The sequence below is a fragment of the Mus caroli genome, chromosome 14 (assembly GCF_900094665.2).
Source record: "Mus caroli chromosome 14, CAROLI_EIJ_v1.1, whole genome shotgun sequence".
Lineage (NCBI taxonomy): Eukaryota > Metazoa > Chordata > Mammalia > Rodentia > Muridae > Mus > Mus caroli.
In genome coordinates this window covers 110,712,368-110,740,174 of record NC_034583.1, presented here as the reverse complement: position 1 = coordinate 110,740,174, position 27,807 = coordinate 110,712,368, and the positions used below count along the sequence as shown (strand labels likewise).

Here is a 27,807-nt window from a genome sequence, read left to right as displayed (position 1 = left end):
GTACACAATCTCTACACACTCATGCAGATGTGCACACACGTGTACACAATCTCTACACACTCATGTAGACGTGCACACACATGTACACAATCTCTACACACTCATGCACAGTCTTTACACACTCATGCAGATGTGCACACCCGTGTACACAATCTCTACACACTCATGTAGACGTGCACACATGTGTACACAATCTCTACACACTCATACAGATGTGCACACACATGTACACAGTCTCTACACACTCATGAAGATATGCACACACATGTACACAATCTTTATACATATGTGCAAACATGCACATATGTACACAATCTTTACACTTGTGCAGACATGCACACACACGTACACAATCTTTACTTACACATGCAGACATCAGGCATGATGCACACCACACATGAAAAAAATGAATATTAAAACATAGAGTGCAGTTACACATATTTATTGACTGTCCTTTTTTTTTTTTTTTTTTTTTTGAGACAGGGTTTCTCTGTGTAGCCCTGGCTGTCCTGGAACTCACTTTGTAGACCAGGCAGGCCTCGAACTCAGAAATCCACCTTCCTCTGCCTCCTGAGTGCTGAGATTAAAGGTGTGCACCACCATGCCCGGCTTTGATTGTCCATTTTGATTTTATGTCCCTGGTTTCTTTTTGCCCATGTAGAAGAGCCCAGGTGTAGGCACATGCCAAGTGTATATTCTGTCCCTTTGCTACGTTCCAGCTCCTATGTGTCCAGTTCTTAATAACAGTGTTCTCTTAACCACTGAGCCATCTCTCCAGCCCTTAATGAAAGCCTTCTCACATGTAAATAAAACACATCATTTGCTATTCTGTTCTGACAAATTCGTATTTCAAAGGAATTATCGGCTTGATACTAAACTTTGTCTCGTTTAAAAACACATGTATTGCGGTCAACCATTGTTGATGTGCCCCTTGGGTTCTGGAGTCATATTGTAACCCACATTATAGAGTTACTAAGTATCAGAAGTTACTGAGTCTAGAAACTTAGAAAATAGAGACCTACACCTCCTTAGTTGTTTTCTTGCTGTCCCATGGCTGGTGTGGCAAAGGACAATTGACTGTGGCTTTCTCACAGCTGTTCCTTTGTGTTGGACAAAGCTGTTGAGTGCTGCCATCCACGCCAGTTTTAGCTTTTCAGAGGGTGTTGGTTTGGTTTGATATTAAGTGTTCATTTGAGAGAGGGCCTCTGTGCATGAAGAAGGACTGGTCAGCCAAACCAGTGTGAGTGGACATGTCAGACCTCAAGCAGAGGTTTACCAGGTTGGCTCAGAGATTTGAAAACTTCATTCCTACAGCTACCTGTACATCCTAGGCACAGCCACCAGGATGTATAGAGTAGTTGTTAAAGAACACATTCGTGGATTAAGAAGGCCTGAGCGCCAAGGGCCAGCATTGCCAGGGTACTTCTGATGCCTCTCACCTCTGTGCCCCAGTGTCCCACATGTGAGTAAAACAACATTGCCCAGCCTGTGTTCCTCACAGGGCCAAGGTAAGGCTCACACAGGCACGAAACAGGCAGTGCTGAGAACACCACACATCCCATGAAAATATTCCTGAGTCCAGCCCCCATCAAGTAAAAGCCCACCTACCAAGCATCTTCAAACACTCTTTCGGCTGATAAAAGTTGAGTAGAATATGTTTCCTGGAGAGGAGCCATCTTAGTATTTAAAGCCAAGACTGGAAAACATTGGCTAAGAAGTTCTTTTAAGCCTTTTTATTTTGGTGAATCAACAGTGACCTCAGATAAGGCTGTGCTGGCAGAACGCACTTCCAAGGTGCATATGCATCCACGTTCCTTCTTCTGCCTGCACGTGTAGGAGCTAAAGTCCGGCAGCCCATGCTGATGCATCATGGTGGGCCAACCTCTCTTCAGCCTGCTTCCCAGCATGACTCACTCCTCCACAGTGTCTCAGTAAATCAAGGCTCAAGGCTCACCTCATCTCACACTCGGAGAGAAGTTGGGATAGATTGCCATGGTGATATTATCTTCTGCCAATTAAAGCTTTGTCTTCCTTTTGTCCAAGCTGTGCAGTATTCACCTGGAACATCACTTGGAACAGGTCTTCATTGTGCAGGGTTGGGGAGGGCTCCAGAGGAGACTCATGCACTGAGTTCCTGCTTCCACAAGTATTTTCTATCTGCGCCCTTAGTTGACTCTCATTCTCCACAAAGGAAGATGTAAATCTATTACACCCTTGTGTGTGGCATGGATTTTACCCTGCTGTATACTTTCTCATGACTGCTTCAATCCTTTTAGGGAATTTTTGTGATGCTTGAGATAAGATCCAGGCTCTTGGGTGTGCTAGGCCACCGTTCCTTCCTTAGTGATTTGTTTGAGGCAAGATCTTACTATGCAGCTAAGACTGGCTTGAGATCCTCCTGCCTCTGTCTCCTAGTGCTTGGATTGCAGGTGTGCACTATGATGCCTAAATAACAATCTTAAGGGTTGGTGAGATGGCTCAGTGGGTAAGAGCACCCGACTGCTCTTCCGAAGGTCCAGAGTTCAAGTCCCAGCAACCACATGGTGGCTCACAACCACCCGTAACGAGATCTGGCGCCCTCTTCTGGAGTGTCTGAAGACTGCTACAGTGTACTTACATATAATAAATAAATAAATCTTAAAAAAAAAATGTTAAATTGAGCATGTTTTAATGTAAGCCCTTGGGAGGAAGCCTTGGGTCTTTGTTCATAGACCATGTACTCCCAGATCTCAGGGAGGGAGGGAGGGAGATAGACAGACAGACAGACACACACACTAAAATGAAAGGGTGTACTAGACACTCTCCTGATGTCTGTTTGAACCAGGATTGTTTTCTGGTTCGCCCTTGAAGACAGTGATGTCTTCCACAGCATGCTTGTAGAAGAATCAGAGGTTTTCAGTGAGAAGGGATTACACCGTAGAGACCTACTGATCTACTGATCTGCAGAGGCACAGAGCTGCTCTGATGGACCTTTGGATGCGCGTCTCTATTGCCCTTGTCCTATGTCTTTTAGTGAGTGCTTCTCACACTTGATGGTATATGCAGACCACTGGAGGGCCTGCAGCATACAGATGTTGGCCCAGAATAGTGAGGCCGTGCGCCAAGGCTATCTGACAGTGACCCTGATTCTCCAGCCTAGAAGGAAACAAAGGCTCCCAGATGTAAGCAGTTTTTCAAAAGCTGGTTTGACTTTGATACACACAGCATAAATGACTTTAGGCTCCTTCTTACACACACAGCATTCTGGTCATTAAATTCATTAAACAGATATTTGGGCATGGATACCTCAGTGGCTTATAATTAGCCCTTAGTCAAAAAGAAATAAAGTCTGCCAGAGGAAGGATGCTGGCCAAAGAGTAGCCTGCTTCTTGTTTGCAAAGACCAATAGGGTATACGAGCTTCTTGGAAGTAACATCTGTAACCTTGAGATTCACTGCCAGGGGCTGAATAAAGAAGTCTGCCCTGGGATTGAATTCAGCCATATCAGTGCTGTAAGCCGGGCCTGGTGGTATGGTGAGGGCTCAGTTCTCCTGTGGCTGAGCATTTCACGGCTGTATGTTGTTCCAGGTTGCCCAGAAGGTGCTGAAGAATGCCAAGCAGGCATGCCAAAGACTAGGACAGTACAGGATGCCATTCGCCTGGGCAGCAAGGTAAGGGAGAACGCCCTTTATAACTGGGGTAGACTGATGGACAGATAGACCAACAGACAAGTAGGCCTACGTATTGAGTTGATTATCCCGAGTCAGAGATTTAAATTGGTGAAGTCAAAAGTAAATAACCACCCATTCTGAACATGCACGTAGCAAGGGCCCGTGGCCGAGAGGACTCCAGTAGGGCAGACAGGAGGTTTGTCCTGAGAGAGCCCAGGCCCTGGCCACGTGCCTGCAGCTCAGATGGTGCAGCTGGAGAGTCCCGGAGCGTCCTCTCTCTGTGTCCCTTCCTGTGTCCCATATGAATGTGTGTGCTGTTTCCTCAGTACAGGCTTTTGGCTGAAACTGTTTTCTGTGTAAATTGAGTTAGTTGTGGTCATCCTCATTAATACGTACCACATTGGAGGGATAATGAGATTTCTGTTGGCCACAGCCAGTGGAATCATAATTCGTCTGTGTGCAGAGACCAGAGCTGTCCTTATTTTGGTCTTCGGAAACCCAGCTCTTGAAGTGTTGTTTCTCTGTTCCAGGACGTTGTTTAAAGACACCTCTGGGAACCTGGATAAAAACGCCAGATTTTCTGCCATCTACCGGCAAGACAGCAATAAGCTTTCAAATGATGACATGCTCAAGCTGCTCGCAGACTTCCGGAAGTGAGTTTGACGGTGCTGCTTGTTTGTCTACCCGAGGAGCTTTGTGGTGGGGAGGGAGAGACGGGGACAGCCGTATAAATTATGTCACTCAGAGTTCACAGGGCAGAGAAGTGCGTGTGAACAGAGTGTTTCCTCAAGGACAAGGGATGGATGGTTCTTCTTAACTTGAATTCTCACTGGATGTGCATGGCATGGGTTGTGGGGTAGAGGGAAGCACAGGCAGGGTGGAGCCTACTTGAAGGATACCTGTCAGATGGAAAGGTTGCTGCAAAGCTCCTACAGGAGGAAATCAGAAGCAGTGGGCTGCTTCAACTTGTCAGAGGTACAGTCACTGGCCCGTGGCTTCCTGATGGGTGTTAGGAAGAAGAGATAAAAGATAAACAAAGATAAACAGTTGGCAGGTTTCTGACTTGCAAGATTGAGTGAAGGCTCCCCTGGTACTTCTAAACCAATGTGGGGGAAATGATAATTTACATAATCCTTACTTTAAATGTCCATATCGATGGGTGTATACATTTCCAGAGGCTTCTGTAACTACAGCAACCCAGGTCACTTAATAATACCAAGAAAGGTACTCCAAGCTAAAAGCTTAAAGGGCTGTTGGTATGACCACTTCCCCTGGTCTGCAGGAGACAATTCTTTCTGCCTCCCCCAGCTATTCTGGTTCCCTGAGCTTTCCTTGGCTTGTAGCAGATCACTCCAGGCTGCCTCTGTCTTCCAGTGGCCATCTTCCTGTCTGTCCCTGTCTTAATCTTTCACAGGTGCCTCAGAGCAGCACACAAAGACATAAGCAGATACTCTCAACCTATCTCTACACGTTGGCTTTCAGTTTTGTCTGGACAGGGAAGTGTGGCTTTCAAGGAATGGTCTTAAGTCCATTTACCACATCTTATACACACATATGTTGTGATGGGTAACAACGGAGAAATACTGAACATAGATTACATGTCCAGAACTGTGGATTCCCTGCTGCTCAGGAGTTAGTTCACAGGAAGCTCAGAGCATAGTGACATGGATGTGTAAGAATAATGTTTCTGTACACTGTATAAAGTTTACCCTTGTGTTACTCAAATGCTGATTTCTTTGCCCTCATATCTTGTTTCAATCCAGACACGACATCGTAATATTTGTACAAATAATCTCCCGCTTTGTGTAAACAATTCTTACAATTCTTACTCTGCCTTGTCAGTAAGTGTTGGTCACCCAACAACTGGGCAAAATAGAGACTAGGGCATGATGTCTGCCAACCAGAGGAAAGAGTGAGGGCGATTGAGACCAGCGAGGTTGGAACGTTTGGAGCCATGAAGACGAGGGCCTGAGAGAGATTATGGAAACACACAAGACTAACATAGAAAGGGAAGGTAGACCATTTCACTGCTCAGCAATTGTGGTAGAGCTTTAAATAAATCTTGGCTTCTCTGTGTAGTTAGTGGGGGCCAGCATAAGGTAAAGAAATACAGCCACCAGTTTAACTCATTGTTTACATTTATATTAAGAATAACCCATTTACAGATGGAGCCCTATGTTGGGTGCCATTTTGTTGAAATTTGGCCTGACTCTTTCTCCCAGCCTCACGTTCCCAGAAATAAGAATCAGACTCGGAATATACTGACAAATACCTTGGCCATATAGCTAGGCTCTACTTCTGACTAAATTGTAACTAAAATATGCTGTTTTATTTTCTGCCACCTGGCTGGCTACCTGTGTTCAGGTGCCCTGTGTTCGTCTCCTTATATCTTCTTAGGCGAACTCCCACGCCTGGATCTATCCCAAAATCCCTTCTGTCTCCCAGATGTCCCACCTCTATTTCCTGTCTAAGCCATAGACCATTGGCTTTTTAAATTGACAGGTGATGCATCCATACAACACACAAGATAATCTCTCTGCATTGATAGTTTGTTCTCAATGGTCAATTAGGTATAGACAGGCTGACCCCCACATTGTGAGAAGAAATGGAACACAATTATATCTCAAAGCACAGTATTATCTTGGTTACAGAATGGGTGAATGACCACTGAATTTGTGTAGGCAAGCTTCAAACATCGTTTCTCAGAAGTCATTCCCACATATAGTTGGGGCAGGAAAAAAAAATGATATAGGATAGAGAAATTTCCTGTGAAGATTGTTGAACTAAACTTCGATCATTTGAAATCTGCCTCTTAAGGAAATCTATATAAAAAGGTAAAGATGCCATTCATTCGTGGATGGTGATACTAGGGAGAGGTGCAGCTCACTCCTCTTAGGTACCTACATTTGAAAGTATTATTTATAATACAGTTTCCGAGTCATTGAAGAAAATAGTACGGCCATAGCTTTAGCCTCACAGCTTTGGCTGGGGCTTGTTCCTTGTTGAATGGGATGTTGTAGTGTTAAATTGTTCACATGAAGAGTCAGATGAAGGCCCTGTGCATCTAGAGAATTTATATTTGCATAAAATTCACAGCCTGAGTATTGATTTCCCCAAAGAGTTTTTGTGGGGGTGTCACTGAGGAAGTGTACGGTGGTGAGGAGCGCGAGAGAGTTGCTGTCCCCATTGCTGGTCACTCGACACATCTCTCACAGTGGGCACAGAGGCATGGTGCAGGGTGAGACTGAGCTTTCCTAAGTTCTCTTGGTCAGAACCTTTCCAACTGAAAGCCAAGGGTGTGGAGATAGTGCCTTCCTGACCGGTTCGCTCTGGGGATGTCAGGGAGCTGATGTTGTACCCAAGTACAAACAGAAGGAAAGTAGAAATGAGAATCTCTCCCATGATTGTGGGATACCCCACCCCAAGATGTATGTATTCCATCCACATTGTCTTTGATCATAGTGGATGAAGAACTTGGGGTTTTGAATGATGATCTAATTCAGGTGATCAAGTTTTCTAAGACAGGCTGCTCACTGGGTAATAGCAGTGCCAGAAGAGTCTTAAAAGCTGGAGGTTGGAACATTTTGAGATTGGGAATACAGCCAAATGTTGAATGTGCTGCCTCCTGTATATGTTAATAATATGTTTCATGAAGAACCGACTTCCTTAGATTTACCTTATCCCAAGGGAAACACATAGGAATCAACTTAGATTATTCACCTGTCCTAACCTGGCACTTGTGTGTGTGCGTGTGCGTGTGTGTGTGTGTGTGTGTGTGTGTGGTCTGCAGTACCCTAGCTGAGACTCCTATCCACATGGAAACACTGGTGTGTGTGTGTGTGTGTGTGTACCTCCTCACGCCCCTGTTTGAGTGTCATTTTAGTGTCAGTTATCGCAGCCAACTTCGACAAGTTACAAAGAAGGGATCAGTCACTGCTTACCTTAAAGTAGTTTTATGGAAAAAAAATCTTAATCACAAATCTAAAGTTTTATATAAAAAACCAGTCCTTTTTAGTTTAAATCCTCAGGGTGCACATCTACTCATTAACATTCTTTTACTAAATCATATTAGGAAGCCTAGGGCAAAAATGGATACAAGAAATTAATCATCTTATCACCAGCCCAGCCTTAGCAAGAAAGGCATGTCAGCGGGTACTAGCTGGGCTGCCGCTGTTCTTGTTCCCTGACCTCAAAAAATCCCTGGCTCAATTTTCAAGTGTGTGCCTTTCCGAACTCTACATTGTTCCCCTGGATTTTCTACATCACGACCACTAACAAAAACATCTGTGCCTAATTTTACTAACAATTACATCTCCACATTCTTTCTAAGGGTGGTTGATAAACACAGTGACCAAAAGCAACCCGGAGAGGGAAGGGTTTATTTGGCTTACACTTCTGTGTCACAGTCCATTGTGGTAAACCAAGGCAAGAGCTGTGACACATGCCACAGATGAATTCTGCTTACTGGCTCGATCCTCATGGCTCGGTCAGTTTGCTTTCTTATAGAACCCAAGACCTCCTCCTGCCCAGGGGTGGTACCATCCAGTGTGCTGGGTACTCTCATAGCAATCATGAATAAAGAAAACATCTCAGCCTTTCCCACAGGCCAGCCTGATGGAGGCGTATTCCCAGTTCTCTCATCCCGGATAACCCTAGCTTGTATCAAGTTGACAAAACTAACCAGTGTACCCCTGAGCTTTGGTGTCTCTTGGTAATGCAGTGAAAGACATGACTAAGCAGGAGGCTTATAAAGATCATGTATGAACATCCTGTTTCCCAGGAACAGCACATGTCATGCCATACATCTTGAGCACATCTCTTTTAAATTGGTTTGCTAGGCCAGTGCCACAGAGGAGTGCAAATCCCTGGCAGAGTGTGTTTGCCATGGTTACATGTGACAGACATCCCATGAATGAGTCAGTGCATGAGTGGGCAGCTGTTCAACTGTTGGGGTAACTAGTCAGGGATAATGAATGAGCTAGTGTCCACATGGAAATAGAGGACGGAAGAACCCGTTTTTGGCAGTATTCTATGAAATATAAGGTTATAATCAGTGACGGTTATGAACACATACTGTGCTGATTAAATGCCTTCGTGGCATGAAGCTCTTAGGCAGAACAGAGATGTTTGATGTTAGAACTTGGATTCAGGAATATTTGGGCCAACTATAAATGGCTCAAACATAAAAAGATGAAATTTTATCAGAACAAAAATAAGTCCTGTTCTGAGGTCCCAACGTATAAAGTGAATATTATCTTCCCAAGGTTCTATGATCGGTTCTCAGCACCTGCATCAGGCAGGCTCACAACCACCTATAACTCCGGTTCCAAGGGATCAGATGCCTCCAGCCTTCCAGGACACCTGCATTCGCACGCACATACACTCTCCCCCATACCCATGTGCACATGACTAAAAATAAACCAATCTTTTTTTCCTAAAGATTTATTTATTTATTTTATGTATATGAGTACACTGTAGCTGTCTTCAGACACATTAGAAGAGGGCATTGGATCCCATTACAGGTGGTTGTGAGACACCATGTGGTTCCTAGGAATTGAACTCAGGACCTCTGGAAGAACAGTCAGTGTTCTTAACCACTGAGCCATCTTAAAAAGAAAATATGGTGTGGTAGCTGTGGGTGGTAGGAATAGGAACTTTTCCTGGACCCTTGATGAGCAAACACTTGAGAGAAGGGACTTTTCCGTCTATGAGGAAGCGGGATCTGTTGTCAGAAGGGCTGTGCTGGTTTCTCTGACAACGGTGGCAGCGCTTACCAGGAACAATATATACTTATATCCTTTTCCTGGGAATGCCACTTGAGAATTTAGACTTCACAGTTAACCTCCCTCATAATATTGATTTTTTTCTCTTTTGTTTGCAGACCTGAGAAGATGGCCAAACTCCCAGTGATTTTAGGCAATCTAGACATTACAATTGACAGTGTTTCCTGTGACTTCCCTAGTAAGTGTTCTGTCCTGTGTAATAAACAGCCTACATTTTTACTTAGTTGGATTTTCCTCTGATCTGTGTGATTCGGCATTTCTTTTCAGATTATCTAAATTCATCATACATTCCCATGAGGCAATTTGAAACCTGCAGTAAATCTCCTATCACTTTTGAAGTGGAGGAGTTTGTGCCCTGCATACCCAAGCACACCCAGCCTTATACAGTCTACAGCAATCACCTTTATGTTTACCCAAAATACTTGAAATATGACAGCCAGAAGTCGTTTGCCAAGGCAAGTGCACAGACTTAAAAGTCTCCTTTATGACTTAGCTCTTAGGCTCTTGTATAAATATTTGTGTGTGTGAGTGTGTGTGTGTGTGTATATGGTTATAGTTATTGGTCCCCCCCCCCCTTATATCTTTCTCTTACCTATATCTACCCCCTATATCTACCTCTGCAGGCCAGAAACATTGCTATCTGCATTGAGTTCAAGGATTCTGATGAAGAAGACTCTCAACCCTTGAAGGTTTGTCTTTTAAATATATATAAATAATTGGCACATTTTAATTTTGATTAACACAACCCAAAATAATATGGTGCTATACTATATAACAACCTGTGCTAAATGCCATAGAATGTGTAGGTTAAGTTCTTGGTCCAAATTGACTGTATGTTTTCTTGCTGTTTTTTGGAGATGGGATCTCTTCTGTGTGCATAACTCAGTAAGTGTGTATTAAATACCCACCATTATGAGACTTTGACTAGGCACTAAGAGCCATGGCATAAGTAATTGAAAAGTCTCTCCTGCTAAGGAGAAGGATTGAGTATGTACCATTTCAAGAGTTGCTCATTTCTTGAGAATATTCAAAAGCAAAGGACATTTGCACAGAAGGATCATATAAGCAAAGGTGTGGGTGGGCATGTGAAAAGAATCACAAGGTTTCAGAATGGGAAGGGGTGGGCCATTGACTGGGGAAGATCTCTAGTTCACTAGGGCCCCAGCATGAAGCATCCTGCAGACCCAGACTCTCTCAGGCAGATGCAGTCTGAGTAGTTAACTTTCTATTGAAGGAGGCACTTTCTGTAAAACACACGACCAATTTCCCCATCCACTGAAACCCAGTGTTGGCTTATGCTGTTTCTCCCATTTAGTGCATTTATGGCAGACCTGGTGGCCCGGTGTTCACGAGAAGTGCCCTTGCCGCGGTCCTACACCATCAACAAAACCCAGAATTCTACGATGAGGTAACGATGTCTTCAAGGGATGACACAGTTTGACCAGTCTTAATAGAGGCTTGAAGTTACTTGCCTGTCACAGCCAGTGCAAGAAAAACTACCTCACATGCTAAAGTCATAGCATTAGGATTGGTGTTTGTTTTGCATATATATATTTTTTTAATTTAAGTAACACCTTTGTTGCTAAAAGCAAAAATGCCAACTGCAAATAAATGAAAGAAAATTCTTAATCGCACCTTGAGTACCACAGCTAATGTTCTAGCAAAACTCCTTTGAGACTCATCCTTGGACCCGGTCACTATGGCATCGTCCTGTGTATCAGTCGGTGGGTTTTCTCTTAGAGAGGAACTGCAGGATGGGATGTCAGGCGAGTGTCCTTCTGCCTTTGCAGATCAAGATAGAGCTGCCCGCCCAGCTGCATGAGAGGCACCATTTACTGTTCACCTTCTTCCACGTCAGCTGCGATAACTCCACCAAAGGAAGCACGAAGAAGAAGGACGCTGTGGAAACGCAGGGTGGGACTCCAGCTTCCCTTCCTTCCTTTGTAGCCGTTTGTCATTTCATCATCTGCACAGTAGCGTTTCTTACTCGTATTTTGAGTCTTAATATCCACCCTTTTGGGAAGGGTTGCTCTGGTGGGTTTCTAGCCAGTGGTATGGTGGTCTGACCCCCGAAGAGACTCGATGTTAGAGGCTATCTCAAGGCCTTCGCATCATCACCCGCTCTGATTGGTGGTGACGGTTGTTGTTGCTCAGACTTGCCAGGCTCTCCTGCCAGGAGTCCATGAGCTCACGGTGGATTTTTCTTGTTGTTGTTGTTGTTCTTTGTTCTCAACAGTTGGCTTTTCCTGGCTGCCTCTCCTGAAAGATGGAAGGGTGTTGACGAATGAGCAGCACATCCCCGTCTCAGCTAACCTGCCATCTGGCTACCTCAGCTACCAGGAGCTCGGCATGGGCAGGGTATGAGGATTTAAGATTGTTTGGTTTAACTCAGTTTCTTTAGCAAACAATATGAATGGCTAAAAACAATAACACACAGCAAAGATAGCACGCAGGATTTTTATCAGTCCTGACATCTGGTTTTCTTTATTAATTTTGAAGTAAATGTGCACAGTTAGGAGCTGCTTCTGATAATGCTTAACACGGCGTCAGAATTATAGTTCAGGCATTTTATAAGCCTGGTCTGGCAGTGCTGCAGCAGAGAGACACGGAGGTTCCTGGCCTGGTGTGGGCCTTCCTGAGAAGTAACTGTGTCAGGAATTTCCTTCCAGTTGATATAGACCCCAAGAGGTGAATCTCTTACCCACATGGCTATTCTGCTCTGTCTGGAGTCATCCTCATTGCTTCTTAGAGCCCTGATCTTACTAGGTCTTCATTAAGATAATTGTGAAGCCAAGCGTGGTGGTGCACACCTTTAATCCCAGTGCTCAGGAGGCAGATGTGAATCTCTGTGAGTTTGAGGTCTGCCTGGTCTATATAGAGTCAAGACAGGGCTACATAGTGAGACCCTGTCTCCGAAAATAAAGAGACACTGGTGAAGTAGGGCCCATTCCCAGTGAAATGGACAGCAGTCTCTGATAGCTGCAGCAGACGGGACAACTTACAACGTCCAGGAGGAAGAGTATGCTCAGGGGAAGAAACTGGCAAAGACAAATTCGGACACAGCTGCATTCCTGCTGTGAATGCAGACACAGCTGCGTTCCTGCTGTGACCAGATGTAGCTCTCCAGCCCTTTGAGCCCTCAGACCTTCACCAGTGCCCTCATTGGTTGCTAAGAGAGCTAATCTGTTCCGATCTTTTTCCCATTTCCCCCCCAGCATTATGGTCCAGAGGTTAAGTGGGTGGAAGGAGGCAAGCCACTGTTGAAGATCTCCACTCATCTGGTTTCCACAGTGTACACTCAGGTGTGTGCCACACATTCCAGTGATTGCGACTGCTTGCACGTCTTGTCTGTGTGAATCAGAATCCTGTTGACTTAGGAGTATATTTTTACACTATAGACCTGTATTTGAAGAAAGTACGTAGAAGGTGCTTACGTGTGATACACTGGTATACGTAACAAATACTTTATAAGTCTATGAGATTTTTCAACTATTTTCCTCTGATGAAAAATCTTTAGATGTAGTTTGTACACGGTTAATTTTAAAATCTTAAAATCCATTTGTGGGGTTGGGTAGATGACTCTCTGATTAAGAGCAGCAGGTATGAAATCATGAGTTCCCACAGAGTGCCCAGCACCCGTGTAACAAGCTATGCATCTTACACATGCATGAGGTTTCTAGGGCTTGCTGGCTTCCAGCCCAGTCAAGATAAATCAGAGAAGAGACCCTGCCTCAAAGGAAGAGGCCTCCCAGTTTCCTCTTCTAGCATCTTGAGTACACACTGGTGTGAGCTTGCGCCCACGTGTGCGCACACGTGTGCGCACACACACACATACACATTCAAATACTTATAAGCCATTCATGTTTGTTACATGTAGCAGATTCTCTTGTGTCTAGAAACAATTACTAACAGACTTTCTTCTCCTTCTCCCTGCCCTCTCCCGCCCCTCAATCTAGGATCAACATTTACATAATTTTTTCCAATACTGTCAGAAAACGGAATCTGGAGCCCAAGCCTCAGGGAGTGAACTAGTAAAATACCTTAAGGTACCAGATGGTTTTCCATCCCCCTCTTAAATGTCTTTGGGAGTAAACTGGGTTTCCTTTTTGGTGGTGAATGTTTTTACTGCCCCTTTGTAAGCTTCTGTGTGGATGTTTCTACCTGGATGTGATCATGGTGATTTCATGTGGCTTTTAAGTAGTGGACCGGAGTGAACTCAGATGTAGCTCTGCTCCTGCCTGTGTGCTAGTCCCTCATGCTCCCTTGAAAACCATTTCTCTTGCACTCACTCGATACAGACCTTTGCTGAATGTTTACATGGTACTGCGGTTTTTATTTGTTTGTTTGTTTGTTTGTTTTTTACCTCATCACTGGGGAATCTGAACACTGCCTGAAACTCAGGGGTACTGGACCATTGCCGATGTGCTGCTCAAGGGAGGCAAAGGCAGTCTAAGATAGGGGTCTTAGCCCATGTTTCTCTGGGTGAGAAACGGTGGGGGCTGGAATGGAGACTGTGGTTCTCAAACTCCTGTGTACCCAAGACGCCAAGAGGACCACGAGGAGTTGCGAATGGAGCCTGCAGGCCTGCAATGAGCCTGGGGTCCAGCTTATCTCAGAGTGAGTCCCAGGAGTGCAGAGGGGCCTTCTGCAGGAGACATAGGCTGGGCTCTGTATGATGAAGGCCTCCCTGCACTGGTTATTGATGAAGTAGGCAGTCCTTGCTTGTCCAAACTGCTGTATTCAGCATGGAGAACTCTAGGTTTTGATGCTGTGTGAGAGGTTGTCATGGTCCTCTTAGTGTGGTGTCATGGTCGTGTGCTCCAGGACAGGAATCCTGTCTGGAGCTAGTCCAAACTCTGCCATTCTCAATTATAAATTTTATCCGGATTCTGAACTACTACCTTGCCAGTTCTTCTGTCTAATGGCACAGTCCACTGCCCATACTTAGCTGCCTGGTGACACAGTCCACTGCTCCACACTTACTTACCTACCTGGTGGCACAATCTACTGCCCCACACTTAGCTGCCTGGTGACACAGTCCACTGCCCCACACTTAGCTGCCTGGTGACACAGTCCACTGCCCCACAGTTAGCTGCCTGGTGACACAGTCCACTGCCCCACACTTAGCTGCCTGGTGACAAAGTCCACTGCCCTACACTTACCTGCTGCTGAGCATAAAAGAAGCAGCCCTGGCTTACCCGTTTGCTGCTGCTGTAACAGAATACCTGAAACTGGAGTTTGAGGGCCGTGAAAGCATCAAGGCTAGAATTGGGCAGTAGAGAAAGAGGAGAACCAAGCTCATCACTTTTAAGGAACCCACTCGAGCAGGCACAGTGACCCGTTCCTGAAGCTTGAGTCCCCGTGGCCTGATTGCCTCACCTTAGACCACACCTCTTCCCGATTTTGCATTGAGGATTAAGTTTCTATCACAGACTTTGTGAAGGACACACTCAAATCCTAACAGTCCTGACCCTTAGAAAACTTCTCAGTCATAGGAGATAATACTAACTTGACCACAGCATCCTGGGTAGCCAGAGGTAATGCATCTAGCCTGGCCCAGCCGTGTGCAGGAGCTGAGTATGTTCCTGGAGCCAGTGCGAAGCAGTGAGAGGGGGACTTTGATATAGAACTTGATTATAGAAGAGTACTTTGAAGACAGTCACTAAATGACATTCCAGGCATAGGACAAAATAAGATGCCAGAGATTGGGTAGAGACTTTGCTCTAATCAAGAGAAAACAATCTACATATTTACGAAAATGAAAACAGGTACATTGGCTGTTGGCCTCTCCTACACTTCAGTGATCACGTGAGACCTCTCTGACCATTCTTCTTGGTTACAGCTCCTCCTGATTCCTCTTCTGCCTCTCTCTCTGTTTTAAAGAGCTCTTGCAATTATATTGCTCCACTGACTGCTCCTTGGCTTACGGCAACTAGTTAACAGTCTTTAGTCCCTTGCCCTGTGGAACATCTTCACCGACCCTGCAGTTTAGGACAAAGGCATCCTTGAAGTCTACTGTGTATGCCCTCCTCTTCCACTCATTTTAGAGGGAGTCCTTCTATCCTTCCTTGAAATGAAGTAGATATTACCTTAAATAGCGTAGTAGGCACCTTAGTGTGTACCTGTTGACCCAGGGACTTGGGAGGCTGAGCTGTGAGAGTCACTGGCAGTCAGGAATTTCAGTTCAGCCTGGGTCCATAGCAAGACCCCATCTCAAAATGAATAACTGAAATAAAATACTTTTTTTTTCTAAATATAACACAACGTTTCACCATGTCTTCTGTGTAGAGTCTGCATGCGATGGAAGGCCATGTGATGATCGCCTTCTTGCCGACCATTTTAAATCAGCTATTCAGAGTCCTCACAAGAGCCACCCAGGAGGAGGTTGCTGTGAACGTGACACGGTAAGGTGGGGAATGGGGGCATGGTGGATGTACTGATGGATGGATGGATGGATGGATGGATGGACAGACGGGTGGATGGACAGATGGATGGATGGACAGACAGACGAGTGGATGGATGGATGGATGGATAGGTGGACAGATGAGTGAATGGATGGATGAGTGGGTGGATGGATGGATGGATGGATGGATGGATGGATGGATGGGCAGGCAGGCAGACAAGCAAATGGATGGACAGATGGACGGATGGATGGGTGGACAGATGGACAGGCAGATGAGTGGATGGATGGGTGGATGGATGGATGGACAGATGGACAGACAGATGAGTGGATGGATGGGTGGATGGATGGATGGACAGATGGACAGACAGATGAGTGGATGGATGGGTGGATGGATGGATAGCTGGATGCTCTTCTTCCCTTCAGTCTGTCCACACCTGGAGCCTCTCTGAAATGCTAGTATATGTGCTGAACATTTTACTGGAGAAATGTCTTACTCTCGCACATAGGCTCCACATCTGATTCCTTGTCTTCTTGTTTGCTACGTGCCAACAGCATCATCGTTCTGCTGCTGTGAAGATAACGAAATGTTCCCATTTCCATATCACTACTCATTGCTTTATTCATTCCTGTGGTGTGTAGGGTCATTATTCATGTGGTTGCCCAGTGCCATGAGGAAGGATTGGAGAGCCACTTGAGGTCATATGTTAAGGTATGTAAAATAAATAAATGAATAAGTCAAGCTGCTACAATCACTTACAGCTGTGGCTCTCCAAGTTTCCTTCCAAAGACTTCTTTCTACAAGCCTCATAATTCAGGGGTGCATTTGGAATTTAATACCTGTGAATCAATTTGGTCCCTTCTGCGAGGGCTTGTACCTGAACCAGGGGAGTTGGAAGACAGGCAGCCATTCATTCATTAACTAATTTCACCCTTTGCAAGATGAGTGTGACTCAACTGGCAGGGGGGTGAAATAAGAATTGTTTTAATTGATCTTGGGTAGAGTTACTCATTAGCAATCTTCATGTTCCTTTTTAAACCGTCAATAGCAATAGGTTCTTGATAGGTACTGTTAAATAATCATACAACAAACACTTTGCTAAAGAGTTACACATCCTCTTATACGTGGACTGTGGCTTTGTGTACTCTGCAAACTAAAATTTAGATTCTCCAGGATCTGCTACTGTGTCCTGTAGCCCATTCCTAGAGGTTCTGTTACAGATGGAATTGTGTGCCAGCTGGGCTCTGAGCTGCCTTGTACGGTTGTCATGTCTTGGATGGGTTCTCTGGAGACATCCTGGCCACCCTCTCTCTGTCACATGACAGTCACCCTCCCACCTTCGTTTCCATCCCTTCTCCCACCCTTGAATGTGCACCTCAGTCCCGGATCTCCATTCTCGGGAGCCTCACAAGCTCTCTGCCCCTCCCATGGAAGAACCCATGCTGTAGAGTTCCTCTCTTTCTTTTCAAAGTTTGCCTATAAGGCTGAACCGTACGTTGCATCTGAGTATAAGACAGTGCACGAGGAACTGACGAAATCCATGACCACCATTCTCAAGCCTTCTGCCGATTTCCTTACCAGCAACAAACTTCTGAAGGTAATACAGGCAGTCAGCCTTGCTCTGCAGCTTTAGAACTGATCTTCAAGGGCTGGGGATGGATCTCCGTTGCCCAAGGCTTATGTGGCCCTGTGTGAGGCTCCGGTTCTCTTCTGCCCAAATAGTAGCATATCTGATGAATGGGAGGGTGGGGCTGGGAGGGTCAGTGAGTGGGTACTAAGAGTGCTCAAGAGGGAGAAGCTTCCTGGTGCTGTTGCACAGCGAGGTGGGAACAGAAAACAGAAAACAGATGTACTGAGCATTCCCTTGAGAAAGCTGTTACCATAAAAAAAGGAAGGAAGGGAGGGAGGGAGGGAGGGAGGGAAAGGGAAAAGGGAAGGGAAAAGGAAAGGGGAAGGGAAAAGGAAAAGGGAAGGGAAAAGGAATAAGGGAAGGGGAAAGGAAAAAGAGAAGGGAAAAGGAAAAAGGGAAGGGAAAAGGAAAAAGGGAAGGGGAAAGGAAAAAGAGAAGGGAAAAGGAAAGGAAAGGAAAAGAAAAGAAAGAAAATGTTTAAGATAACCTCAGTTAAACATCTTAAAGCACTACATGTTGCCCTAATGATATGCACACATATCATATTACAGTTAAGTAAACTGAGAGCTAGCCATGGTAGCACCTGCCTGTGGTGCCCACTACCCAGGACTCTTAAATAGGAGGGAGGGAGTGTGTATCAGTTACTGTTGCTGTGACTGGCAATTTGACCAGAGGCGACTTCATGAGCCAAGTTTAGTTTAGCTTAAGGTTGGTTTCAGATTGGTTAGAGTACATAATATAATGGTGGGAGACGTACCCAGCAGCAGGCAACCAGAGTGGGAATCTGAGTGTTTTCAGCTGAAAACACCAAGCAGAGTGGGGTGGGGTGGGGTGGGGTGTGTGTGTGTGTATAAATTCCACATACTCCATAGCCTGACCAGCTAAGCCTGTGTGTGGACATTTATGACAGTTGTCACCATGTGTGGACATTGATGGCAGTTGTCACCATCACTACTAAATCTGAGTGATCAGAATTATCTCTCCAGGTCCAAGTTTGCTAGTTTTGGTCTCAGATGAAAGCTGTAAAGATAAGTTTACCATTTCCAAAGTCTCACTGTCACCTCCTCAGTGTGGAGGACACTGCGAGAGATGGTATAGACAGTCTCCCTAAACAAGAAATCATCAGAGGAGACTCCACAAATGATCCAGGCGTGCGTCTAGTGGGAGAGGGTGTTCAGTCTCCCAGTGGGTGCAGCTGCGTGTTGCTGAATGTGTGCAAGGAGCAGAAGTCTGCCACCCACCTCTTGGATCTGATGAGAAGCTGTCCAGTGTGTCTCACCGCCCATAACCTGCTTCTCATAGCTAGTATGGCCAGCCTAGGAGAGCTGGTCTCTTTCCTAGTGACGCATTATTTTTGTGTTTGTTTTTTCTTTTCTTTCAGTACTCTTGGTTTTTCTTTGATGTGCTGATAAAGTCCATGGCTCAGCATTTGATTGAAAATAACAAAGTCAAGGTATGTTACTCCACTGGGGACTTGTTTGGGGGGAAGATGTCTTTTGCTGGGTTGAAAGCTCACGCCTATTCATGTTCGCTGTGCGCTGGGCACAGACTTGTTTCATGTATGATTAGTAGCATGTTTCGACTTCACCGCAGTCCTGTGAGGGATGCCCATTGGTTAGGTAAGAAGACTAAGGCTAGAGTATTTGAGTTATTACTTGCTCTCAGTCCTGCAGTTAATGAGTGCTAACGCATCTAGCTCCAAGGCCTTGGTTCCTCACTACCTACAGGGTTATTAAATCCAAAGAAAACTACGGTTATCCTTTGAATAGCTTTTCTGAACTGGGACCAGTTGCTTGAGTACTAATGTAAGATGCTGCATTGTCTTAGCCACCGTAGATATTTCTGATTACAGATGGCTGAGTCTCACCAGGTACCTGTGCACAGTCTCAAATTCTGCCTCTCCTTTTGCTGGTACCTGGGTGTGTGTTTCTGTGACATGTCCCCCTGGTTCCCACTGGGACATTCTGCCTCTATATTCTCATGAGGCTCATCCCCCACACAGTTGGTCTTGTCTCTGGACTGGTGGTTCCTGTTAGGGCATGGCCTTGTAGCTCTCTGAGGCTCTAGGTTTTTAATGAAGGACTAATATAGGGCATGCTTGACAATGTTACCTTCTCTCTGATGACTGGAAGACCTGCTTCTGATGCAGGAGTTGGGAGTTGTGTCTGTGAATTGTGGCCATACTGCAGCTATGAGAGGGTGACTGAGCAGGGGGAACCTGTGAGGGCTTCAGGTGGTAGGGGTACACGGGCCCTGTGGATGCTTGCGGGGGGAGGGGGAGAGGGAGAGAGAGGAGGAGGAAGGGACAGAAAGAGACAGAGAGGGAGAGAGGGGGAAGAGAGAGAGAAGAAGGAGGAAGAGGGAGGGAGAGAGAGAGAAAAGGAGGAGGAGGAGGAAGAGGAGGAAGGAGGGAGGGAGAGAGGGAGGAGTGAAAGAGAGAAAGGAGAGAGCGGGGAAGGTCTGGAAGAGGTCACCAGAGGATGGAGACCTCATCCGTTTATTCAAGGGCTCTGCTTTATTAGAAGCAGAACAAAAAGTTGGTGGCCCAGTGCCTGAAGGCATACTTACATGTTGAGCAGGCCTTGGTTCTGGCCAGTTTCCTTGTTTTTTGGTTGTTTGTTTTTTCCTTTTCCAATCCAACTTAAAAACTTTGATTTTTTACTTCATAGGGAGATGCCAGATGGAGGTGGGTGGCATTTGCCTTGCACGGAGATATGCACCCTCTGTATTTATGCCAGGGCAGCCTGCCAAGGAAGAATCAAGCAGATTGACTCCCTGGCAGTATACAAGTGTGTGCTCTTATACACACAGGATTTCATTGTATCACTTTTTAGTTAAGTATGTTACAAGTGCAACAGGATTATAGCCTCTGTTGGTTTTCTGTTGCTGCCACCCTAGAGTACCTCTGGATTAGAGCACTGGCATTCATTTCCTCAAAGTTAAGAAGCTAAAAGATCTAGGTCAAAGTTTCTGTGGGCTGGACCTCTCTGAGGTGTCTACTCTGCCAATAGTCTCTTCTTCTGCAAAGGTTTACTTCCTGTGTGGCACCTGCCACACTGGACTAATGTGTACCCTGATGACATCACTTTACCTTAGTCTCTTCTCTAAAGACCCTGCCTCAAATACAGCCCCCCACTGGGACTTTTTGGGGTGCCACAGCTTAAGCACATGGGCTAGGCAGTGACCCAGCGGGAAAGCATTTTCTCTGGAAACATGGGGACCCAATTTCAAATCTGCAGAGCCCATGGAAAGCCAGGCATGTTAGCATGTGTCTCTCATTCCAGCGCTGTTGTAGTGAGACCTCCCTCAAACAAGGTAGAGGGCAAAGGTCAGTGTCCCTTGGAGGCTGTCCCCCATGTTCACAGTATGGCGTGTGTATGAGAGCCTGGGGTGGGGATGGGAAGAGCGCATGAGCAAACACTGAAGGAAAAACTCATCTTTAACATTCGAATCTGGAGATGCAGTTCAACCTACAAAAGAGCCCTGAGGTAATTTTAACAAAGAGAGATCACTTCAGAGGTTGAGATGCTTTGGTTGTATTTTAAGTGTATTGGTTTTGCTCAGCAAATAACCCTTCAGTGTTATAAAAATAAAGTAGGTAGAGCGTGTACGTGTAGCTTGGTGGCTACCTACCCTCATGATGGTCACCATGAGAGGAGGGCATAGGTGGTGAGAAGAGGAGTGTGTGATAGAGGGAGACTGTGCTCGGATGGATTCTGGTGCGTAGAGGCATCTGCTTGGCCTGAGGAAGAACACAGACTAGGAGGAGAAAAGAACCAGGGTGGTGAAGAGCAGGGAGCCCCTGTCACAGGGAATCACAGTTGCCCCCTCCCTGCCTAGGACTGCAGCAGAGGCCACCTGAGAGGCGATCCAGAAGTCTGTGAGCACTTGGGACAACTTGTGAAAGAACTGGGCACACCATTGGCCATCAGTTTCAAGGGCTAGGAAATTAGGAAAGGACGTTAGTGGCCTGTGTCTGTTCTCGGTGCTAAATTAAAACATCACAGCAGAGATAATAGTGGCCTAAGAGTGGGTTCACTTACCAGCTCTTCCCCTTTATCGCAGAGGTAGACAACAAGGCAGACGGACCCTCGGAATGGTCTTCTGAGACCATGTGGCTTCCTGGAGCCCAGGACCTGCCACTTGCAGGTGTCCCGCCCTTCCCAGCCGTGTGGCGGGTTCCCTGCACCTCTGCTCTGAGAAATGGCGAGTCTGTCTGTGGAATTGCAGAGCCTTCTCCCTACCTTAATTGTATCTTAGTCCTAAAGCAGTGTTTAGAGGGGGATTTTTAGAAGTCTTAGAAAAAAAATCTCTGTGCAGCTGTGCGTATAAGAGAGCTCTGGCTTCCAAAAGAAGAATGTGGACCCACAGTGTAATTGACCCTGAGGAGAGATTTGGGAGTCCATCCTGGCACTGTAAAAGATTCTGCTCTTCCATTTTCTCCCTGCCTGGCTTGTGCTAGAGGCCCCAACCTGCTTCCCACAGGTTACCCATTCATCAGGCCCAATATAATAAGAGACCCTGTCTCCAAACAAAAAAGTGGAGAAACAGCTGAGGAAAGTCATCCTGACATCAACTTCTGGACACACACACACACACATATACACATGCATACGCATGCGTTCACACCACACAGTTTAGGGAACAAGTTCTTTTATTATTCATGATTTCTTTCTAAAACTTGGGTCAAATCCTCTTGGGTTTTTACATTTTTAATGTTAAATATTCTGAATTTGTTCTGATATTTTTCTGTTGCAGACTTTGATTCCATCATTTAGTAAGCCTTTCTGAAAGTACCATAACGAGATACCGACTCATCCTGTAGGGGCCCCTGGGCCTTGGGCTGGGACATGAGCTGATGATGCTTTGGTTGTTTTTCCTGGAGGAACTGAGTGTACGTCTGTGCACATGCCTATTGGTAGTTGGGTGACGCTACCCACACATACCAACGTGGATTGATTGATTAATGTACAAACCATTTTGCTGAGTCATAGCTAAAGGTGGAGGTGTGTCAACCTTCTAGTCTCCAGGCATACCACATTCAATGAAGTAGCATCAGAAAGCAGCTCCAGCAGATGGCCCTGTAGCTTCCCATACAGTGAATGTGACGGAGTTTGACTTGGGGCCATCAGAGGAGGCAGGTGCTTGGAAGTTACAAGGAGGGGTTTTTGAGAAAGGCCACACAGCAGCAGGGCCAGCTGGGAGGTTCTCCTCTGACTCGGCATCTGTGGGCGACGCTTTTGGGAACTTCTTTTTATAACTCTGATTCCCACAGACTTGCCTTCCACTTCCTTCTTCCCACGCTATGTTGGGCTGAGCACTGGCATCCCACAGGTGTCTGTCCTTAAGAACGGAGTGAGAAAACCCACAGAGGTAGGATGAACGTTCTAAGTCTGATTGCTTTGCCTTCAAGGAAGATGAGAATTTTTATTTATGAAGTACAGTAAGCAGACTACTAGGGCTTTCCCCAAACCAAATCTGAACATTCCCATGACAGACCGAATATTAACCCCCATGTTTCCACCCCTCAAGTGTTTTGAGTGGTTTTTATAGGTATGCCAGGCAGAAGAAAAACATAAAAGGATTAAAGACACATCTCCCACCTTGAAACTACCCTGGACATTGAGGAAAGGAGATATTCAGTTGGAACAACAAAAACAGGGCATATGAAGGTATTTGTGTGAGCTGAGCATGAGGCAAAGGTGGAGGTAGAGATGAACTTTACCTGAACCTTGAAGGATGCCACACTTAGGGGACAGGAGACTTAAGTCTTATGCACAGGCAACAGGCTTACCCAGCAATATGAATAATGAATGAATAAGAGATGTTAAAATAGCCATTCATTCAGCCCAGCAACTCCCTCCTCAGTATTTACTGAAGGGGGATAAGAGCATGTATCCTCACAAAAACCTGTGCATGAATGTGCATAGCAGCCTTATTCACAAAAGCCCAAACCTGGAAACAGCTCAATACCCACTGGTCAGGAAATGGGTAGATAAATTGTTGGTGACTCGGTATGATGGAATACCACTTAGTAATAGTAAGGAACAAAATGCTCATTCTTGCAAAAAAAAAAATATGGGCAACTCTTAGAAGTATTGAAGTAAAATTCAGACCCAGAAGATTACATGGATGGATTCATTTATATTTAAGACATTCTTGAAAAGGAAAAATTTCAGGGATAGAAAACAGAGTGGCCATTGTCAGGAGCCAAGCACAGAGGACGGATGGAGGCTGGCTCCTTGATTGTGGTGGTTATGCAACTCTGTTTTGCCTGTCAAAGGTTGCGAAATATTGCACTTGGACAGTCTGAATTTAATCAGTGCCTGCCTGTAATCCAGCCCGGGGGAAGCAAGATGAGAATTCAAGTCTAGCTGATACTTCAAGGCAAAGCAGAGGCTCGAAAAATGAAGTCTGAGGCAGGAGAGATGACTCCGTGGTGGCTAAAAACATCTGCTGCTCTTGCAGAGGGTCCAGGCTTAACTCTTAGCACCCATATGGTGGCTCACAACCATAATTCCAGTTCCAGGGGATCTGGCTCTGTAAAACCCTGGTTTTAGCAGCAGTGTCCACAGGACTGTGACAGCTAGGCTAGTGCTGGGTCTTCAGGGAGAACCCATTCGGGAGGGCACAGAGTTAGCACATTTACAGTAGAGTGTGCACAGTGGATAGCTAGAGGAGTCTGAGCATCCATTAGGGCAGCAGGTGGCAGTGCCTAGGCCAGCAGGGATGCTGCAGAAGTGATAACTTGTGGGGCCAAAGAGTGGGAATTTGCTTGCCTGAGAAGCCAATGTCTGGGGGGCTCTGTCCTCGGAGCTGTGCTTGGTTATTCCCACTCTGTGCACCAGCCCATTATCCTAGACTTTATTTTTCCTTTCAGTTCGGTTTATATCAATCTTTTTAAAAAGCATCTACTTACCTAGGTCTTTATGACCTTTCTTGCCTCCAAATGTGTGTCTTAGTGAGTTAAAAGGCCTCAATTTGTTTGTTGTCAAAGTAGAGTTGCTTACTATAGCCATTTGTCGCTGTCAGAAGGGCATCTGTAGCCTCCAAAGACTCCTAGTGGCCCTTACAGCAGCAGCATTGCTGTTCAGCGCTTACAGACTGACTTAGAGATCTTCTGAGAGGCAGAGCAGAGCAGGTGCTGTGATGGATTCATTGTTACCAGCAGTTGAGCCTGAGCAGTTAGCAACAGTGTTGCAATTCCTGCTTTCTGCCCCCACTCTCACTCTCTATGTCTTCTCCAGTGGGGAAGGCGTTTAAAAGACATCACTACTACAGGACTCTGAGACAAAATTAGCAATAAGTCTCCATTATGGTCTAACACCTAAGCTATATTCAGCCTTCCCTCAGGAGTCCCCAAAATGTCACTTTACAGTTGGCTCGGCTGAGTCAGAATGTAAAGTCCATGTTCTACATTTAGCTGATGTGCTGCTCAGATTCAGGAATTTTTTTTGTTTTTGTTTTTTAGTTCAATGTGCATGATTTAAAAAAAAAAACTGTGGTATTTGAGAGTTAATTTGTATTCTTATAACTTGATCCTACCTCACTGGGTTCTTGACTCTGTATGTTCTTACTGTTGATTTGAAAACTGAAATGATTAAAACGCAAATATGTCTAACCTTCATCATAATGAGACCTGGTGTTTAGTGCATAAAATCATGCGGTTTCATGTTAGAAACACACAGATTCTGGCTTCAGTCTTAAGTATGTACTGCTTTGTGGAAAGCCAGCTCAACATCCAGGTAACCAAAGGAGGCAGAGAGATGTGGTGTCAGCGACTGGGATTGGTGCTGATGGCAGCCAATCATGCACTGCCCCACCCACCCCGATGATAGCAGCCAATCATATCCCTCTCTACCCCCAGCCCCCACTCCCAATGATAGCATGTTCTCATACACACACATACACACACACACACACACAAACACACGCTTGGCTGGGCCCGACCGCTAGTGTCATCAGTTTCACAAATGCACATGCATACTTATATACATACACATGCATACTTATATACATACACTTATCTACACACATGTAGACAAACATACATATATACATACTGTACAGACAGACATATATCATATATACACGTTTGGTGGATGGAGCAGAGCCCCAACAGCCATACTTTATTTCTTTTCTCAGCCTCCTTATAGCTTCTTAGACAAAAGTTCTTTATAAAATTAACTCACAGATAAGATGTTACACAAAAGGGAATTACAGAAGGATGTAGACAGTAAGTTCAGAGCAGTGCTTCATTCTATAAGCTCAGTATAAGTTCACAGCAGCAGTTGCACATGGCCTTGCTTTATCATGGTGCACACCTGTGGCCTCATCCCTGGACCTGACCTAGAATGAATGTTTTCCCTTGATCACAGATCTGTCCCAAGCCTATTTCTATTTTTAGGGTAATTGTGAAAGCTCATTGCACTCCTTATTATGCAACCTGTACTTACTATTCTATGAGGAGAGAGCACATTCTTTTCTTGATTCTAACTTTATTACATCTTTCAGGCAATACAACTAAAACCATCTCTTAAAACTTTCTTCCTAAAACTATTTGAATCAAATCAGTAGTTCCGTAAAGTCATTAACTCATCTAAACAGCATTAGAATTTGAAAGTACATCTTCATACTGATTTGCAGGAAATTTTCCCAATAGGGTGGGCTGATGCCCAGGCATCATTAGGCTATGTAATAATGGCAGGAAGGGCAGGCACATCAGCAGTGAGAAGCAATCCTGGGACAAAGTCTCTGGGGCTGTGCCTCTCTAGAGCTCACCCATCACAGCCAGGCAAAACAGTGGGCCACCTCCAGGAAGCTTACTGCTTGCCATGGCCTTCCCTGAGTCTCATGTGCCACTGCTTGGTGATACCCTGGTGGTTCTACAACAGGCCAGGATAACAGTGGCTCAAATGTGACAGGAAACCTGACTTTCTGTTTTGGAAAATCGTGAGCTGGTGGGTAGTTTGGAAAGGACAGCTTTATGCAGGGACTCAGCCTCCCATCTGATTATCCAGTCTAGGCTGTTACCTTCTCCCCCACAGTGTTGTGGCTGGCTCACCTCACAGCACATTCCAGACACAGGAAAGAAAAGAACATGAAAGCTATCTGCTTCCTTCATGAATGTGGTCTAGGAGGCACCTGTCACTCTGCAGTCCATTAGATGGAACTTAGTCACGTGGCCCACATCAAGCTATAAGTTAGGCTGGGAAATAGAGTCTACCTGGTCAGCCACTGCTCCTGCACTTCAAAGGGGTCTGGTCACCAAAGAGGGGAAGCAAAAGGGCTGGTAAAGGAAAGGATAAATAGGACTTTTTACTGAGCTGTTAAATACTAGCTTCCTTATTTGTAGATTGGGGTGCTCCATTCTTGTGGCTGTTGAAATTAAATCCAGTGGCTAAGAGTTTTTAGTTATGCTCCCTCCCTCCTTTGTGGCCTTGGGAAAAGAAGTGTGGTCTCACGTGTCAGAAGACTTTGGACTCCTGGTAGATCTGAGTATGAGTCATTTGAGTTGTGTGACTAAGCATGCATCTCTACCGTCCCTCAACCGGTAACATGCAGAATAAGTCATAAGGATCGTATAGAATTGGGTGGGAAGTAACCAGGAGTGTGTGGTGCAGTGGCTGGCATGTAGAGACATGGCAGTAACCCAGCTGATTGCTCAGCAGTTGGTACTTTCTCTGGTATGCATTAATGAGAGAAGGGATCGTTATGCACTGACTTGCAAGCAGAAGGCTGCCACACCCTTTAAACTGGCCATGTGCATTCATCAGTGTCTGTGTATCCTTTGAATACTCTGGGCTTCAGCCTAGGTAGTGCTTTCTCTGAGAAGGGCCAGCAAGATGTCTCACTGGGTAAACCAAGCCTGATGACCAGAGTTCAATCCCTGGGAACCACATGGTGGGAATAGAGTGAAACTCCTAATAACTGTTCTCTGACCTTCACATGCACACACACATATAATATATAATATATAACATGATATATAATATATAACATATATTATATATAATATATGTATAAACACAAATAAACTTGTTCTTTGAGTTTTGAATAAAGAATATAAAAAGTGTCTGAGGAACGCTTGGCTTGTGCCCATTATTGAAGATGCCCACAGAAAGTGCAGGGTCCTGCCCTGTTTTCTGCCAACACTCTTAGATCAACATTTCTGTTCTTGTTTGTATAAACTACCAAGACCCTCTTTGTCATATCAAAGAAGGTCCAGATATTTGACATATTTGAGCACTTTTTTTTTTTTTTTTGGTTTTTTGAGACAGGGTTTCTCTGTATAGCCCTGGCTGTCCTGGAACTCACTTTGTAGACCAGGCTGGCCTCAAACT

The 27,807-nt window shown here is 45.3% G+C and overlaps 1 protein-coding gene across 21 annotated transcripts in view; it reads left to right on the top strand.

Moving 5' to 3' along the window:
* Positions 1-27,807, top strand: part of Dock9 (dedicator of cytokinesis 9) — a 254,169-nt gene that overhangs the window by 157,377 nt on the left and 68,985 nt on the right. For all 21 annotated transcript variants that reach the window (XM_029469291.1, XM_029469295.1, XM_029469284.1 and 18 more), the window contains exons 14-27: positions 3,568-3,650; positions 4,181-4,303; positions 9,532-9,611; positions 9,701-9,888; positions 10,057-10,122; positions 10,749-10,841; positions 11,224-11,347; positions 11,670-11,791; positions 12,649-12,735; positions 13,390-13,479; positions 15,722-15,837; positions 16,476-16,545; positions 17,306-17,431; positions 18,846-18,917. In XM_029469291.1, coding sequence (XP_029325151.1) covers positions 3,568-3,650; positions 4,181-4,303; positions 9,532-9,611; positions 9,701-9,888; positions 10,057-10,122; positions 10,749-10,841; positions 11,224-11,347; positions 11,670-11,791; positions 12,649-12,735; positions 13,390-13,479; positions 15,722-15,837; positions 16,476-16,545; positions 17,306-17,431; positions 18,846-18,917 — 1,440 coding nt within the window. The remainder of the gene's footprint in view (positions 1-3,567; positions 3,651-4,180; positions 4,304-9,531; positions 9,612-9,700; positions 9,889-10,056; positions 10,123-10,748; positions 10,842-11,223; positions 11,348-11,669; positions 11,792-12,648; positions 12,736-13,389; positions 13,480-15,721; positions 15,838-16,475; positions 16,546-17,305; positions 17,432-18,845; positions 18,918-27,807) is intronic.